Here is a 2231-nt window from a genome sequence, read left to right as displayed (position 1 = left end):
ATAAGACAGCTCAATATTTTATTATATCTTTTCCCCCGCATATTTCGCAACTTTCCGCATATTTCGCAACTTCCCGCAATTTCACCGCATAAAATCCCGCATATTTAATAATCAAGGGTTTTAGCCCGCGTTTTTCTGGAGGGTCTAATTAAAGATCTCATCAGTGGAAGCCTTGGTACTGCAAAAAGCACGACCAATCATCTGAGCCGGCTAAAGTAACTGGATGGCCTACCTGCCTGTCAGCCTTCCATCTGTGCACAAACTTATCTCTGCTCTCATTGGTCATGTGCGCGTTCGTGTGTGTTGGAGGAGGGGCTCTGTGAGGAAGTGGCAGATTTTTTCCGGCTGCGTATTTTCTTATTCTTGCGCACTCGAGCTGGTTTTTCCAAAATTACCTACCCCACCTTTAAGTTAAAAATATATTACATATATATGAATATGTTCTCTGTTAAAACATGACAATAGATGTATGAGATAATAACTCTTTAATATACGTTTTTGAGCTGCAAATATAAACATTTATTTTCCTTAATCAAACTAAGATATAATATAAAACTACAGTCAATGACATCAGAGCTATGGCAGCCAATCAGGGAAGGGACGCTCTATGATAAGGAATAAAGGGACAATGTTAATAATAATGAGAACAAAATAAATATAAAGTTATATATGTTCATAGACATGGAAGTAATTAATTGAAATGTAAACTGGTACCGCGTCTCCTTACATTTAATAATCAAACGAAACAGTGAGAGAACTACACTACCCACAATCCCCTGCTTCAGACTGGCAAACTCTAAATAAAGGCAGGAGACAGACGGGATCTGTCCCTGATGAATCATCTCTAATTATTAAACGCACTGTGTTACATGTCAGGGATTTTAGTATAACGTTTAAATATCTCTAGCTCCTTCTGGTCACATGACTCCAGGTGACTCTCAGCAGCCAATCAGAGCAGCTCGTACTGGCGCAGGTGCATGCGCTGGATGATGTCCCGACAGTCATTGAAGACGCGGCGGATGTTCTCAGTGTCGATGGCGCAGGTGAAGTGAGGATAACAGTAATGTTTTGCATCTCCACTGGCGGTGCTGATCCTCTGAGGACCGGAAGTGATGTCGTCAATAATCACAGTGATATATGTCTTCATAAACTCTTCGATCTATAATATAATAATAACAATAATGTGTATTCGTACCAGGAACTCGTCTCTGATGAAGAACTTGGCTCTGGTAACTTGCGGGTCTTCATCAGCGTCTGGAACAGCTGCAACAGATTCATATTCATCATCTCCACATGTTGGTGTATATATTTAAATATCTGTTGATATACATCTATATATTTATATGTGTACATTCAGGAGGCACTTGGTAGGTGGTGTACTCGGGGAAATAATCCTCCAGTTTGGATTTTCCAGCCAGAATCTTGTCAGCGAGAACATCCTGTTTGTTCAGGAACAAGATCACTGAGATGGTCTTTAAAAACCTACAGCCAATCAGAGAGCAGAGAGAGTTACATACAGCCAATCAGAGAGCAGATAGGGTAACTGTGACGGGGCTCTATTTGTCCGTCCGAAAACACTGGCCTAGTCGGTTGGGTAAGCTCCAAAACTTTATTTTCAGCAGCAAAAATAAATAAATAACGAACCAGCACAACTTAAACAAACAAAAACGTCCAAATCAGACCGTCCATCACTCACGGAGAGTAAACGTGTTCAGCTGTTGCCTTCTCTGCAACATTTCCCGAGTCCCCCTTCCAGGACCAACCCTGTCCCTTATTAACCCATAGCCCCTCCCACCAGGCTTACCGTCAACAGGTGACAACAATTAAACTCCAAACCACATTTCAACATAAAAATCCGACCCAAACATAAACAGGTGAACCACCTCTTAACATAATCATTCCCCTTAATTAACAAACGTAAAATAAATAAGAAATTGCATGGTCCACAGCAGGAATTTAAAACACGGAAGTGATGCGCCTCCGTCTTTTCTCCGAAATGTTCGGTGTGTGTGTGTCGGCTGTCAGCGGCGGAGTCAGTCACTCATGTGATCTGCTCCATCAGAATCCCTCACCCTTAATTGGTCTGTTTGGTGTCTTACCCGTTGACCATTTAATGCCATCCTATTTCGCTGAACTTGTAGCTTTCCTCACATTGCTGGCTAGGCGCGTTATTTTGATGCATTGGAAGGGTCCCCTTCCCCCCTCTCATACAAGTTCGAGTCTGTCCCCAT

The 2231-nt window shown here is 42.0% G+C and overlaps 1 protein-coding gene across 1 annotated transcript in view; it reads right to left on the bottom strand.

Moving 5' to 3' along the window:
* Positions 1-949: 949 nt before the first annotated feature.
* LOC104963064 (guanine nucleotide-binding protein G(olf) subunit alpha-like) overlaps positions 950-2231 on the bottom strand; it is a 2061-nt gene continuing 779 nt past the window's right edge. The window contains exons 3-5 of the mRNA XM_010791614.1: positions 1352-1482; positions 1196-1263; positions 950-1096 (exon numbers count right to left, since the gene is read on the bottom strand). Of these exons, the coding sequence (XP_010789916.1) occupies positions 950-1096; positions 1196-1263; positions 1352-1482 (346 nt within the window). The remainder of the gene's footprint in view (positions 1097-1195; positions 1264-1351; positions 1483-2231) is intronic.

Source organism: Notothenia coriiceps, unplaced genomic scaffold, assembly GCF_000735185.1.
Source record: "Notothenia coriiceps isolate Sejong01 unplaced genomic scaffold, NC01 NC01_scaffold00035578, whole genome shotgun sequence".
In the NCBI taxonomy this organism is placed as follows: domain Eukaryota; kingdom Metazoa; phylum Chordata; class Actinopteri; order Perciformes; family Nototheniidae; genus Notothenia; species Notothenia coriiceps.
The sequence above is the reverse complement of the archived record's forward strand: the minus strand, read 5'-3'. Positions and strand labels throughout refer to the sequence as shown.